At 48.3% G+C, this 13,163-nt stretch overlaps 1 protein-coding gene across 4 annotated transcripts in view; it reads left to right on the top strand.

Annotated features, from left to right (window-relative positions):
- TBC1D24 (TBC1 domain family member 24) overlaps nucleotides 1-8,554 on the top strand; it is a 30,410-nt gene extending 21,856 nt beyond the window's left edge. For all 4 annotated transcript variants that reach the window (XM_027737937.2, XM_027737939.2, XM_027737935.2 and 1 more), the window contains 3 exons: nucleotides 1,946-2,041; nucleotides 2,718-2,952; nucleotides 4,624-8,554. In XM_027737937.2, coding sequence (XP_027593738.1) covers nucleotides 1,946-2,041; nucleotides 2,718-2,952; nucleotides 4,624-4,778 — 486 coding nt within the window. In that variant the 3' untranslated portion in view covers nucleotides 4,779-8,554. The remainder of the gene's footprint in view (nucleotides 1-1,945; nucleotides 2,042-2,717; nucleotides 2,953-4,623) is intronic.
- Nucleotides 8,555-13,163: the final 4,609 nt, after the last annotated feature.

Below are 13,163 nucleotides of genomic sequence, written 5' to 3'. Positions count from 1 at the left end.
AGCAAGGGTTGGTTTTGGTTTTTTAACAATCCATGCTTTAAATGATTCCATATGTTGGTTATAGGACTATGCATTCTTGAGTAGGTCTTGTAAACCAAGTCTTGGTCAGCTGCTTTTTCTCCTGTAACTAATGTGGGATGATGGACTAAAGTAACTCATTTTGCTCTTGGACAGACTCTGAATTGCAGAATCAAAGGGACAGGGTGGGAATTGTGTTAAACTCATGATGCATAGAAGATATTTTCTTTTCTCCAGGATATGAGGAGAAAAAGTAGCAGAATTTGAATGGTATGAATAATGCTACACTACATAATGTGAAAGCAAAAGCCTTAGCTTCATCTCCTTCTTGACTGGGACAAAAATAAGCCAGGGCAGCTGTGAGAAGCTGAGGAGGAGTGCACACAGGTGCCTTGTTTCTGCTTTGCTGTGTGTGACAGTATCAGGCAGCATAATGTGAAAGCAGCAGCTTTAATACATAAAACAAGAAGTCTTCCCAGAACCTTCTCAGGAGGGCACACAGGAGCTTCCTGTGATGGTGCTGGTTATTTGTGCCACTGTGCATGACTTTTAAATATCCTGTATATTACATTAAGCTGTTTGCAGCCTGTGGGCTTATATTCCTCCCTATGTCCCTGCAGGATGACTGTCCATGAACAAGCCCATTTCTACTCTTATTTGCAGCTACCTAATGCTCAGACTCCAGGTCATTTCATATTTCTGATGGTTTCTGGACATCCAGGCCTGCATTGACATGCCAATGGCTCATGGAATACCCCCGGTGTCTAAAGGAGAAAGGGGGGAATATTTGTTTATTATTTTGCTTCTTGTCCTGGACTATGTCAAAAGTCTTTGTAAGGGATGCTGGTTTTTCTAGCATGGTTTGCTTCTAACCTCTCAAAAAAATATATATACAGCAAAAAAAAAAAAAAGCAGGAGAAAAATAAGGAGGGTTTCATTTGGTGATTGTGGGTTTGAGGTTTAATGCAAAGGATTGTTCATCCTCTATTCATACATCTATAGTTACTTTTTAGAATGAAGAAAATTTGCCTTCTGATTTTCTGTTTCTCATATCCATCAGGCATATCACATCAAATGGACTTCTGGGTCATTTAGATTTAGTTCTAAATTGACATTTAACTCCAAATACAGATTTATCTATATAAAAAACTTGTTCTTCAAGGATCTTGTCCTAGGAGCTCTGTTTGTAATGCTGGTTAAGGCTAAACAGCAAGTGTTGTTTAGAATAATTCTGTATAACCATAACTGGTTTTCCAGTTTCTGGGGAAAAAAAAGCAGGAATGCTTTCACCCCGCTCTTGGAGCTTCATTGTGTGTGCGTTTGGCAGGGATGTGTATTGCCAGTAGCAAAAAATTCTTCTCCTGCAAACAAAAGGCTCCAGAAATCAGCTCAGCTTTCTGAGGGTGCTTCCCTTTGTTGGAGATTAGTGACCCCCCTGTGGTTTGCTGCTGAATATCTGAGCTGGTTCACCATTGGCTTAGCTAAGCTGGCTTTGGCCTACACTTGGAAATGTAAGAAAGCCACCAAGGCCACTGTTTATGACCAGAACATGTTCAGGCAGAGCTGCTCATACTGTAAAAACAACACTGTTGCTTTGGATGCCAAAGTGAGGAAGTGGGAGTCAGGCTGTACAGGTTTGGAGTGATTCGTGCTTTGGTACTGGGGTTCTGTTGGAACATATCTCCCTTAAGGCCTCAGAGATGTGAAATAATTCATGAAACTCTTCAGATTTAAGGGAAACCGCAGGCGGATTAAAGCAATTTAAATCTATCTTTAGATATAAATACTTGTGCTGCTTTAATCCACTGGTAGAGAGATTCTGAAACTCCAACTAAAACCTGCAGTTTTGGCCTCTGAAATGTCAGTATCAGTGGGTTTAACACACTTCCTCCTTTGATGGGAAGCCTGACTATGCTGTCTTTGCCAGGTCTGTGGGGCCTACCTGTCCACTGACTGGAGCGAGCGCCGGCGAGGAGGGAACAAGCTGAGCTTCTTTGGGACTGGAGAGTGCTTTGTGTTCAGGGTGAGTACAATTTTATTGTTCCTGCCCAGTAGCAAGACAGAACCACTGTACTTGTGTAACTCTTACTTCCCTTCCGCTTAAGTTTCTTCCCTTGCGTGGAATATTTTCTTAAAAGATCATAGAATCATTGGAAAAGACCTTAAAGATCATCAATTCCAGTTGTCAATCCAGCACCAGCACCACGTTCATCACTAAGCCACGTCCTCAAGTGCCACATCCACACAGCTTTTAAGTCCCTCCAGGGATGGTGACACCACCCCTTTCCTGGGCAGCCTATGCCAGTGCCTGGCAACCCTTTCAGTGAAGAAGTTTTCACAATATTCAACCTAAACCTCCCCTGGCACAACTTAAGGCCATTTGCTCTTGTCTATCTCTTGATACCCGGGAGGAGAGACCAACCCCCACCTGGCTCCACCGTCCTGTCAGGGAGTTGTAGAGAGAGGTGATGCAGAGATGAGAGATGTAATAAGGTAACTCAAAAATCACTTCATCATTTCTTCAATCACCTAAAAAGCAAAGGAATAAAGAATACAACATCTGGCCTCAATAAGGGTTGATCCAATCTTTCCCACTGCCTGTGCAGGTGGCGACCGAGAGTCTGGAATGTCCTTTGCTGAGCAGAGCTCTGTGCAGCGTGGGCACTAACTACAGCCCTGCTCTCTCTGCCCCTCTGCAGCTGCAGCCAGAAGTGGAACGCTACGAGTGGGTGATCATAAAGCACCCAGAACTGGCCACAGCTGGCCCAGAGACAGGGAACCACTCCTCCCCAGCTCCCAGCACGCTCTCCTCCGGCAGTGGCCCCTCGGAGCCCTCGGATCGCCTCTCTCCCTTCCTGTCAGCGCGGCACTTCAACCTGCCTTCCAAAACTGCCTCCATGTTCATGGCTGGCAGCAGCGAGTGCGTCATCGTCGGTGAGTCGGAGTGAGAATCCAAGCACAGATCCTACCCCAGCTCTTCCTATCCACCTCAGATATGTGGTTAATACAGGTGACCCCTGTATCTGTTTCAGTATCGCCACAGTTAGAGATAAAAACTGCCCAAAACCTGATATTATTTCCCAGCAAAATTTTTCTGTGGGAAAACTTGCATGCAAGCATTTTAGAGAAGACTCGTGGCTTTAAGCACAGCCATTCCTTCAAACTGCCTAATTCAGGATGAGAAGTAGTTCTCAAAAAGGAACTTACTTTACATCAAGGCTTTTGAAACACAGACTAAACTATAAAACATGTTAATTCTCCAGGAACTTTACTGGATCTGTGGTGCTACTGACTTTGGCAAAATCCTTCTTAGTAATGTCACCTAAATGGGATTTACAAGGAACACGTATAAAACCATAGTTGTCCTTTTCCCAAAAAGCTTTACTTGACAGTTGTTAGGAGAGCAACTGGCCTGTGATTTCCTCTGTAATATCAGGTGTTGGCTGATTTCCCACCCTGCAGCATGTGCTCTAATCATAGACTTATGGAATGGTCTAGGTTGGAAAAGCTCTCTAAGATCATCAAATCCAGCTGCTCCCCCAGCAGTGCCAAGGCCACCACTAACCCCTGTCCCCACATGCCACATCCACACAGCTTGTAAAACCCTCCAGGGATGGTGACTCCATCACTGCCCTGGGCAGCTGTGCCAGGGCCTGACCGCCCTTTCCATGAAGACATCTTCCCCGATATCCAACCTAAACCTCCCCTGGCACAACTTGAGGCCGTTTCCTCTCATCTTGTCCCTTGTTCCCTGGGAAGAGGAACCCCCACCTGGCTCCACCCTCTTGTCAGGGAGCTGTAGAGTGTGATGTGTCCCACCAGCTCTTCCTATCAGCCTTGGGTAAGGGAGTCACTTATATTTACCATATTCTACACTTATAGGGAGGAATAAGAGAGATCCAGGCTTGGGTGGTAGATACAGAGAAGTGAGTGTTGTACACAACTCCAGCTGTGGACCAGAATTCCCACCCTCTTGATTCCTCAGATGTTTTTGGTAGATGTTCTTTGATGGTTGCCCTATAAGCAATAGGAGATCTTCCTTTTTGTTTTCCTAACATATTTCTGTCTAACTTTATTTCAGTTCTCTGCATTTTCTGACTGTAAGCAATGTGAACCTTGACATAGACCCACAGATAATCAAAATACCTTTAATTCTTACATGTTTTATGGTGATTTAGAAGACCAGACTGTTACTTACTGATCTTGTTCTTCTCCCACCTTTGATTTTTGACTGCTAACAGAATTATTTGTTTTTTCTTAACTGGAGGGCAAATTTGCAGTTGGTTGCTTCCAGTATCCTCCAGCATTGAAAAAAAAATCTTAAGTACAGGTGTTTGAGTCAGGCTTCTTGTTCTTACTGAGCTGCATTACTTTACTTTATTATTATTAAAAGAAATTATCCAGTTCTGATATTATCATTTAAAACCTTTACATCGGATCATACTCTTGTTACACCTGAAGACAGCTCTCAGACATCACTGAGGGCTTCCAGTTACTCGCATGAGAAAAGCACTGAAGTCTTTCCTTTATTTTGGTTTTGTGTAGCTGTTTCCCATGCTAAGAAACGCAGAGACCCCCCCTGACCCTCTCTTTGTCTCTTTCCAGGAGGAGGTGATGGCCAGGCTCTGTACCTGGATGCAGATCTGAACCACGGGAGAACCAGCCACTGCAACACTTTCAATAACCAGCCACTGTGCTCTGAAAACTTCCAGATCTCTGTGCTGGAGGTGTGGGGCTTCAGGGACACCATGAATGGTTGACATGACTGTCATTAATCAACTAGTTTTTCAGTTGTTCTAGGATTCCCACGGCAAATTCCAAGGCAGGAGCCAAGTTGGAACATCCTTTTTGCTGGGCTTAGTGCTGTCAGTCATTCCTAAGTGGTGCACTTGGATACAGGGCCTAGTTGTTTACTCTTGTTTTAGACAGGTCAAGGTGAAGTAATGTCAACTCCTTGTCTCTTTACCTCTAGAGCTCTGTATTCAGGCCCTGCTATTAGGTGGAAATGAACGTGTGATGATTTCAGACCCATCCTAGGAGGATACAGGTCCATATCCTGTATGGATAGGATAGGTTTGGCGTTTGCAGTTCCTCAGAGGCACAGCACTGGCTGAGCTGTGCTGCAGAGCTCTGAGCTACTGGCACCAGAACCTGGCCTGAGCCAGGAATATCAAATGTCTTCTCACAGGGAACACTGGTGACCTCAGATTTGATGTAGAACAGTAGTTCATAAAACCATTGCCCTACTCTGAGCAGACTTTGTGCAGACAAATCAGTACCATTAAGTTATGAAGCTCTTAATTCACACCAGAACCATGATTGCTAATCCTCTCCTTGTACCAGAACACTTGGCACGTCCCAGTTGTATCTGTTTGAGGAGTATGCCTCTGAGAGAGGCATCCAGGCTGGACAGTCATATCTCCAAGGCTTGATTTTGTTTACATTCCTACTCCATATCAGTATGATGACTTCAGACTGACTTGTGTGTCAGGCAACTGGAAGCCAGAGCATATCTGCAGTGCTCAGAAACAGCCCTTTCCTCATCCTTCCTGGGAGCTGAAATGGAGCTTTAAATCTGAGAATAACTGTGCTGATATCCCTGTGTGTTTGGGGAATTAGACATGGTGACACGGGAGCTTCATGCTCTCCCCACAAGCGAAGGAAGAAGATGGGAGGAAGATCCTGGAAAAAGTAGCAGTTTCCTGCCAGCATGTTCTAGTAGGTTCTGAGTGATGCAGAGAGGCTTTTGCTCATTCCTGAGCATTCCTATAGTCCTCTTTGGGCATGGCAGGTGGCATGTAATATCTGGAGGCAGCTTCCCAGCGTCTTTACCCAAAACTTGCAGTGTCAACTGTGGAGCTTCTCCCACATGAAGCACAAATACATAAACATCAGTGAGAAGTCAAGAGCATACAACAGGATTCTCAAAGCTTCAGTGAGTAACTCACCAGTAAGATTTATCACAACAGGTAAAATGAAGGGAAAGAGAAATTGCTGATTCTTTCAACAGTTCAGTCTAAAAAATTGCTGTAAAGTGGGAGAAATGTTATTGCTACTTGAACTTCATTAAAAGGAAAAATTAAGCATTAATAATGTTAAAAGTTCGGCTGGACAGGCTCACGTTCGTGTTCAGAGGTGAGATTTTGGTGATGGTGGCTTGTCCAGCTTGGCAGCAGTGACAATCCCAAATGGCTTGGCAGAGGGCTGCTTCTTGCAGAGTATGTGAACAAACTTGGCAAAAATATGATTTGCTGCTTAAGGTGCCATTTTGAATTTTTGTCAAAATAACTCTCTGAAATATTGGCCTGTGTGCAGAACAGTTTAGGGTGTCTTTTGTACCATTTGTGTTTGCAACTGGATTCTCTCACCCAGTGCTGAGGGTCAGCACTGGGCCTCCCTTTCTCCTCCTTCCCACTCAGTGAGTTCTGTCCAGCTGTCTTTTCACAGGTTTACCATAGGCTTGATTGAACTGGGAGAGATAATTCATTTATACTGATGTATTTAGATGTGGAAGAACTCAGTCATATCAGGCTTTTTGCAAACACTGGCCGAGGCTGCCTTCTGTTATATTTTTCAAAGCCACCTGTGTCACTTTGCCCTTGCAGGTATCCCACAATCTTCCTCAGACAAAAGAAATTACTCAGAACATGTATCCCATTTAGTAGGTTCTCCTCAGTGTAGGTGAGTTTTCACTTTTGTCTGCATCTTCTCTTTTGAGCTTATGTGAGGTGCCCTTGGTAAAAAAAAAAAGAAAAAGACCAACTCAAAAACACAATAGCATTAATTTCCAGGTTGTTGTCAGAAATTCCCTGGAGCTGTGTGTTGGCAGGATTTGTGGGAGTTGAATATTATGCTCCAAATGAATAGGTTTTATCTGCAGAATCTTTGCTGCAGTGTGATGGGATTTCCTCAGCAGTGTGATGGGATTTCCTCACTCCCATCCCTACTGGATGCAGCAATGGCAATACCTTATCGTAAGCCATATCTAAGAAACATGCCTCAGAAACATGCTCCTTTCCCTGCCATGTTCTTAGTGCGCAGTGATTTGGATGTTTGGAATCAGAAGTAATTCCTGGTTGCTCAGAAATCCATTGTTGTGTGAGAATCCAAGGAGCAGTACTGGACACCAGGCACAGGGTTGGTTTGGTTTGATAAAGGCATCCTGTGGGACTGGTCTATGTGGTTTGAACTGGAATAGCCTAGGTAAGCAAGAGGCTGCAACAATCCTGGGAGAGGAGCTGTACAGTCCTGTGGCATCTTCACACAGTCCTTGTGTTCAGTAAAAGTGGATGTTCCTTGTCACATGCAAATCCTCATCTGTCATTCCTGTAGTGGTTGTGAGACACCTTAGAGGAACAAGACTTTGGCTTCTTTCCAGTACCAAAGAGGCGTTTTTCCTCTCTGTAGTTAATGGCTGTTGCTGACCAAGTGTTTATCAAAGTTTGTTACAGTTTGTCACATGCAAAGCCCTTGAGGTGGAGGCCACAGGCTGGTTTTGAAGACAATGACTGCAATGGGCACCTTATCAGAAAGTTCAAGTTATCTCAAGTGCTCCAGCTGTGAAGTGCTTTAGTCAGTTGTTACTTGCAGCTCTGAACAAGTGTTGGTGTAGTTTGTAGTCCCTCTTTGTGGTCCCCCTGGCAGCAATGATAGCAGTGCCAGAGTCAGGGAATGAGCCCTTTGTGGAGCTGGGCTGGGCCTCAGCCACCACCATCCTGCAAGAGCATGTCTGCCTTCCTGAGAACCTGCTTTTGCTGTGGCATATTCTCTTGAAAGCAGAAAAGATTCAAAACTCCTGACATCAGAAACTTGACTTCATTGTGAATGACATTCAGGCTGTTTGCAGGCCATGGGAACTGTTTCCAGCTGCAGCCAGGCTGGACAGACTTCCCTGCTCCTGAGCTGCCATTCCTACAGCTCCTGCACTTTGGCACACTCCCTTTTCTGATTGAAGCACATTAATCACCCTCCTGTTAACAGAGGCAAATTAACAAAGGGATGGGAAGAACTCCCATTTTCTCTCTGGTGACATATCTGAAGTCAAAATGGAGTGGGGCCAGTACTGTTCTTTAAAGAGTTAAACCATGCCAATAGAGATCTGTGGTTACCCACGGAGGAGGGGTGGCACGTGCAGATCCTTCAACTGCTGTCTGTGTGTGTGCGTTCAATTTGTGTACTTTCTCCTCGGAAATCCATCGTCATTTTTGATGGGGAGTGATGTCCTCTGCCCGCTGAGCACAGGGACACTGATTCCATGGCCAGCAGGGACCAAGAGCTGAGCTGCAGCTCCCGCGAGTGACATCCAAGGCGTGCGCACCCGGCTCTTGGGACGCCTTTGTGCCAGCTCTCTGTCCTGAATTTCAGACTATTCACAGTCATGTTGAGTGTGTGCACTATTTGGGGTGATGTTCTCTCAGATGAGTGGTGGTGTGCTGTTGATTTGGTTTTCTACCGCCCCTTGGAATCGCTGCCCTACGTCGATGGTATTTTTGTCACTGTGCGGAATCTTGGATTATATTAAAGGTATTTGACTGTGGGGGCTGCTGACCTTGTCCTTCCTTCGGGTCTTTTCCTTCCTGTCGAGCTTGTAGCAAAAGGCACCCTGAAACAGAGAGACCTGGAGTGTGTGTTCTCGGGCAGGACTCTGCACTGTGGTGAGGTGATTACACGGTTTCTGATTGCTTCAGAACTCACAGGACTTCCACTGAGACCAGGTACCAAGCTGACTGTAAAAAAGCTCTTGACTGGCAAATTCTGACATGAGCCTTCCTTTTGCAGGGCTCAGGAGCATGGTTTGTCCCAGCCCAGCCTGAGTTTAAAATGCAACTTAGAGGCGTCTTATGACCGCCAACACCTCTAAGTTGTGACCACACAACACAGTGACCAAGGATGTAAATTTTAAAAGTGGAATTCCACTAAATTTTGGGGTTTAAACAAAACTCCTTTTTCCAAAAAAAAAAAATAAACCCCCACCATATCTGCCTCATACACAATTCTGGGCTTCCCGTGCTGCCATACATGGGTGTTTTCAAGAGCAGAGCTGTGGTTTAAGGCAATGCAGTGTGGAAAAGAGGGATTGCTGAGCTGGCAGAAAATTCCCAGAGGATTCTCAAGCCAGCTCTGCACTTCCCTGAGGATTTGCTGCACAGAAAGCCCGCGGCCACTAGAGGTTCCTCTCAGCCTGTTCCTCTCCCACTGTCACCAGTAAATCCATTCTCGCAAGCCAGAAGTCCCAGAATTTAGTATACACTATCAGACTGTCCTTCTTTGTCAAAGGAGACAGGAGCAGGGAAAAATGGTGTGAATAGACTTCGTTCACATGGTTTCCTTAAAAGTGACCTTAGCTTTAAACACCACAAATCACAATTTTACAACTCCCTTAAGGGCCTTAATATCGAAGGTGCTTAGTAGCAGGAAGGTGTAACCGAGGGTCGTGAGGAGCTGAGCAGTACAGGCGACTGGTTTGGGACCTCACAGTGACTGAGAGCTGTCCTTGGTTGCATCAGGCAGTGGGAGCTCTGTCCTGCCTGGAGGATGGTGGGAACGTGGGTGATGTCTCACAGGGCTGGGAGCAGCTGGAGCCTGAACTCCTGGGAAAGGAAGGCTGTGCTCTGTCTCACCAGGGTGCTGCAGCGTGAGAAGAGCCTGATATTTGCTAGTTGTGCCTTTTTTCCTGGATTTTTTGTGCAGGCTTTTCTGTAAATGTCTCACAGTTACCCGTTTCCTTGGGAGATGTTTTATAACCAGCTGGTGGCACCACATTGCCTCTGGCAGCAAACTTCAAGGGTTTCCTGCCTTTTCAAGCCCCCTGTTGGGTGTTTCCAGACCTGCCCTTCCCAAGCACCGCTTTGGGCTGCGGAGCCTGAGGCGCTGGAGGGTGGTGGCCCCGCTCCTTGGCCGTGCTCGGTGCCATGGGCTGCTGCTGACTCTGATTTCAGGCCACACAAACAGCTGCTCCGTGGAGCTGGATCCAGACTTCAGCTGGGGGAGATCTGAGCGTGTTCCACTCCTGCTTTGCTGTCCTGCTGCTCTTGGGCAAGTGTGGATAGGCACCAGGACTGTCTGAACACCCTGAACCTGGGGACGTGCCTCCCATTGCTGACACAGCTTCAGTTCATGGCTTGCAAGGTGATTCACCTCTCTTTCCGAGGATGAGTGGTCCTCCAGAGTTGTGGCTGTGCCCTCCACCTGCCACTGACTGGAAGGTTTCTGATCCCTCCAGCCGGGAGGAGGAGGAGGAGGTGGCTCTGGAAACCTGGAGGGAGGAGAGGAAACCCAGCGAACCAGTGATTGGTACCTCATCCTCCCAGCCTGGGTGATGCTGGATCCTCTGAGCCACAAGCTGAGAGTGCCCATTTTTGACCTGTGATCATTCCAGAGCAGCCCCAGCGTTGGCTCCACCAGCTCCGCAGGCCCAGCTGGCTGCAGCCAGCGCTCTCCTGCTGGGACACAGTCCACTCCTCTTCCCTAAACATTCGTCCTTGTGCTGTGGAATCCTGCTGCCCTAAATCCCTCTGGGTCCATGTGAAGAGCCACTTTTGCCCTCTTACTCTGGGAAGCTCTTAGCTGTGCTGCAGGGAGCCAGTCCCTTTCCCTGCACTTGGGCTTTTGCATCCGTTACCTGCTGCAGGGGTCTGAGTATACCCCGTGCTTGGCACACTCAGCTTCATAAGGCTCTGAATTCAAGCCCAACAAATACCACAAATCTAATCAGGTTGTCTGCTCTCTGAATCCTGCAGAGCAACAACTTGTCCCACAGGGAAGGGCTATGGCAGGGCTGGGACCCTGCTGGGGAGCAGAGCCCCCCCAGTTACCCGCCCTCAAGACAAAGTCAGAGGAAAATGGATTTCAGCAGTTCCACAGCTCACATAAATACTTGTGGATGCTCTTTTCCTCAACAACAGCCATAACCTCTCTCTTGGGTTCATTAGGCTTTTCTTGCGCTCCAGGAACATCAGCCACAGATCTTACATGTTCTCCTGTGGGGGAAAGCATTTCCTTGCAGCCCCCCATGGGTTATGCCCCTGGGGTTGATTCCCACTCATAAACTGAACTCAGAGCAGTTCAGCTCCGAGGACTGCAGGGCCATAACCGCCAGCATTCCTGAGGGTGAGGATCTCCTCGGGACGGTTTCCTCCTCTAATGAGCAATAACAGACTCATGAACAGATTTGTGAGATTGCAGAAGCAGAAACCACAGGAGGAGCAACTGACTGGCTGAGGAAATCTGATGAATGTGTTCGACAGAGCCCTGGGGGGGCAGGTAGGGGCAAGCCAGGGCTTTCCAAGAAAGAGTGGGAGCACCTCTCTTTTCAGCCAGCTGCCTGCCTTGTGCTCAGCCCTCTGACAGTGTTGGAGCTGCCTCCAGCTCAGACTGGCCTCTTGGGGAGCGTTTCTAGCCCACATTTAGGAGGGAGATGTGCTGCTCCTTTGGCTGGCAGGAGCAGATGTTCCCTCCAGCCCGTTCCCTGGGTCAGAGCAACCTCCAGCCGGTGCCAGCCCCGGCTCCCAGGCTGTCCCAAGAGCTGTTGGCAAAGAAGAGGGTCCAGGGCTGCCCGAAGGAAGTGGAAGGGCAGGCGCTTGTCCTGTAAACCAGCACAAACAAGCTCCAGGCAGAAGCCTTTGGCCGGATTTGTGTCTCATGACCTTTGCCGTGATCTGTCTCTTGTGCAGCCAGAACCTTCTAGCAGGGGCTGGATCCGTGTTTCCTTGTACACACGACAAGGGTACAGGTTCATGGCATCGCACAGTCACTCCTGCCCTGCCTTCACTGGTTTTCTGAGGCACAGGATGTTTTTAAGGGTTTAATGTTTAATCTGCACCCTACTGACAAGGAGAATTGCAGAGGTTACAGGAGCCTGTGAGGTGGCTGCCCAAGGTCCTTTTCCTTCCGAGGCTCCATGTGGCTCCAGCCTGGGCAGTTTTCAGAAGCACAGGGATGTGAAATCCAGGGATGTGAATCCATGTGAAAAACCACTTGCCAGGGCTGGTGAAAGGTGCATGATGAACATCCCCCTGCAGGCAGGAGACCTGCACTGGGAGCACAGGGAAGAGGGAGAATGGGAAAGTTTTGCATTTCCGGGCAGAGTTCTGCAGAAACCCCCCCGCAGGAGCAGACGAGTCCAGCAGTGAGCCCTCATGGCCCTGGGCACACCAATGCTGTGGGTCCGGCTCTGTCCCTCCTCAAGCTTGAGATCAGGGTCTCCCTTCTCCCAAGGCTGCAAAAGCAGGGGTTATCCAGCAGGTCCCATGTGATGCCCAGAGGCAGCCACTGTCCCCTGAGCGACAGCTCTGCCCTGGCCCCAAACAACCCCGGTGTTCTCCAAAGGACCTGACCCGAGCCCATCCTCCCTGCTGCTGGTCCCTCACCATCATGGGAACCTCCAGGGAGGATCTGTCCTGAAAACCCCTGGGGGCCAAAAATCTCTGTCACAGTCCCAAATATTCACTGCTGCCTGTCCTGCAGGCTGTGCCACTCCCGGTGAAATCCAAGAGCATCAGGCTGCCACCCCCCACCCGACACCCGCAGCTCCCCATGGATGCAAAGATCTCCATCACTGCCGGTGCTGCTCCAGCACACGGGAGCTTCCCCACAAGTGTGGAAATGGGGAGGGAGGGCTGGGCCACGAGGATAAGAAGTGCCCAGAGAATAAGAACTTGCTCGGGTGAGCCAGTGCCTCAGCAGATGTTACTAACACACGTGTAGCCGTCCAGGCATCCTGAAATAACGAGCTATTCCAGGCAGACCTCACTGCCCATGTGATCCTGACTGAGTCAGCTGACAGGAAAAAATCCCTGGATGGAAGAAACAGCGTGTCCCTCAAAGAGGCCTGGGGCTGGGCAGGTCACCCCTCTCCTCTGGGCTCAGCCAGCCCGGAGCCAGCAGTGTGTGAGGGACGGGTGAGGACAGAGCATTGTGTCTCCAGGAGGGAGAGTGGAGGAGGGGCCAAACTGGGCTTGGGTTGAGGTGTTTGGCTGGATGGAGGCTCCCTGTCCTGATCTTAGATAAGGGACTGGAATCTCATCACAGTCCCCCACGTTGGAGGGGGGTGTCCTTCCTTTCCCGCCACATGCCAGGAGCATCTGGCCACTTTCTCATTCCAGGGACAGGAGGGTGAGGAGGGAGAGTCCAGTACAGGACCAGCC

Source organism: Pipra filicauda, unplaced genomic scaffold (genome assembly GCF_003945595.2).
Source record: "Pipra filicauda isolate LSUMZ 115617 unplaced genomic scaffold, ASM394559v2 scaffold472_size498715_pilon, whole genome shotgun sequence".
Taxonomy (NCBI): Eukaryota; Metazoa; Chordata; class Aves; order Passeriformes; family Pipridae; genus Pipra; species Pipra filicauda.
This window is presented reverse-complemented; position numbering and strand designations above follow the sequence as displayed.